Source organism: Raphanus sativus, unplaced genomic scaffold (genome assembly GCF_000801105.2).
Source record: "Raphanus sativus cultivar WK10039 unplaced genomic scaffold, ASM80110v3 Scaffold0430, whole genome shotgun sequence".
Classification (NCBI taxonomy): Eukaryota; Viridiplantae; Streptophyta; class Magnoliopsida; order Brassicales; family Brassicaceae; genus Raphanus; species Raphanus sativus.
In genome coordinates, this window is record NW_026615749.1 from 7,656 (window position 1) to 9,916 (window position 2,261).

Here is a 2,261-nt window from a genome sequence, read left to right on the forward strand (position 1 = left end):
TCCTTATCAGTTTAATTTAAGAGTAGAAACGGGAAGGTGAAGAAGACAAATAGTTCCTTTTACAGTTGGACCAATAGAACTGGGATGGGCACATAAAGTGGGTCCTATGTTTATACTATTGGGCTGTCACGGCCCATCTTTAAAGTGTCAAATCATCCACGACATAGACGGTGACAAATGGAGAAAATGTTCGCCGGCCAAGATTGTGACCACGTCATCGAAACTTCTGAATGTTCCACCTGTCAAAGCTTTTTTTTTCGTTTTTGTTTTGAACAACTCCACCTGTCAAAGCTACCGTCAAAAATTACGATCTTTTGTTTTATTTTTGTTTGCGCGTAATCATGAATCCGCCACACCAAAAGAAGCTATTCCAACTCTATTAGGCGAGACTAGTCTTAGTTTCATACTACATATCAATGTCTGAGGAACACGTTTCAGATATACACACAAACAGATTTTGATTCATAGTCTGTCTCCTCTATGCCAAAATAAAAGTTTAAAGCTGGAAATGTTGAATTCTACTATATGTTATCACACTAACGCTTATTATCTGTCTACTAGTAGTGGCCTAGTAGTGAAAGCTTGAGGAGAAGTAAAACCGCTCTCTTTTGATTTTTACATATCAAATTTGTGTTTGGACTTTTAAAGTGGTGGGGAACTGGGGATTGTATGTGTTAGTTTTATTTGTAGGCCGACGACCCAACGAAATAAATACATTATAAATTACTCTAATAATATATTTATTGGTTTGCTCCTCGTAACGGCTGAGTATTTTTTTTTGTTTCATAATGAATATACTTTCATAAAAACTCCCACTCACGTTAATCAAACTCAATGCGATAATACTTTCATAAACATCGAATTTCATGTATTTCGAAATAGGAAAGATATCCTTTTGACTTTTTTTCTTTGTTCTGAAAATATAAACCTAACAGCAAGAATCTATACAGTATGCTTAACAAGGGCCACAGTTCCAGTCAACAAAAAGTAGACGGCATAAGCTTATCTACTAGCCTGTAACTAATCACGTGTCTTCACTTAACAGTCCTCATTTTTACTATTGGAGTCGCATCCTATAAATTTTGATTTCATTTAGTATTCTAAAGAACATCAGTTTCTCTCTTGATACGCTTTCTTAATACCTTTTTTAATTTAGAATTATTTACAAATCAGGATTGAATGTGGACCATTAAAGCAACTCAATCCCGACAATGAACAGCTCCAACAATGCCTACGTTGTCGACAAGAACAAGAGTGCCGTGCCTCAGCAAGAATCTTAGAATCATGTATGCCTCCTGAACAAGACCACTACCTGCCAATCGCAAACGTCACAAGGATCATGCGTAACATCTTACCATCGGAAGCCAGAATCTCTGAAGAGGCCAAAGAAAATATTCGAATATGCGCCACCGAGTATATTAGCTTTGTGACCGCTGAAGCTAACGATATTTGCCAATCTGAGCGACGTACGACAATAACTGCTGGCGATATCCTTTCGGCTATGAGCAAGCCTGGGTTCGAAGATTACGTTGGACCACTCAGTGTGTTCATTAATCGGTACCGTCACTTCGAGACCGATCCTGGGTGTTGTTCACTCAGAGGTGAGTCATCGTTGTTTGATCCGGCCTATGGAGGAAGTGGTATTGGGTTTCACGGTCCATCACCTCATGGCCCACCACCGCTTTGTCCACTACCTTATGGCCCACTACTGCATGGTCCTCCACCTCATGGCCCACCTCCTCCGGTTCCTAATGGATTACGGTTTGTTGGATCAGTCTATGGTAATGGGTGGTGGCGTTCGGTACTACCCAAACAGGTCGGGTCAGGATGGAACTACTGGTGATGGTGGATCTTCATCTTCTATGACAGGAATGCCGTTTTGTGACCATTGTGGTCAGTACAAGTGAAGACAAAAATTTCTTGATTCTCTGCATCCTATTTAAATTACATGTTGCATGTTTACATGTTTGAATACATAATAATTACGTCTAATTAAGCATTTATGTTCTCTTTACCTAAAGAAAAAGAAAAAAAATATATATATTGTTGCATCTTTGAAGAAAAGTCTTAGTTTCCAAAGTTCGATTTCAATACTTTTGACAATTGATTTCAAAATAATTCATTTGGGAGATGGTATAAATCTGCATTTTTGTTGAAAAATATATTAGTTGGAAATCGTAACTAAACATAATATGTAAAGATGCAACAATATAGTTTTTTTTTCTTTAGATAAAGCAATTGGCATTGATAGAAGACTAGAA

The 2,261-nt window shown here is 37.8% G+C and overlaps 1 protein-coding gene across 1 annotated transcript; it reads left to right on the forward strand.

Annotated features, from left to right (window-relative positions):
• The first annotated feature begins 1,120 nt into the window (after window positions 1-1,120).
• LOC108838231 (nuclear transcription factor Y subunit B-9-like) lies at window positions 1,121-2,043 on the forward strand. The gene has a single exon (XM_018611195.2). It carries the CDS (start codon window positions 1,289-1,291, stop codon window positions 1,841-1,843), a length of 555 nt encoding a protein of 184 aa, XP_018466697.1. The 5' UTR covers window positions 1,121-1,288; the 3' UTR covers window positions 1,844-2,043.
• The last annotated feature ends 218 nt before the right edge of the window (window positions 2,044-2,261 follow it).

What these genes read in the sequence shown, in the direction of transcription:
- LOC108838231 (XM_018611195.2), top strand. Translation starts at nt 1,289, where the DNA reads ATGCCTCCTGAACAAGACCACTACCTGCCAATCGCAAACGTCACAAGG.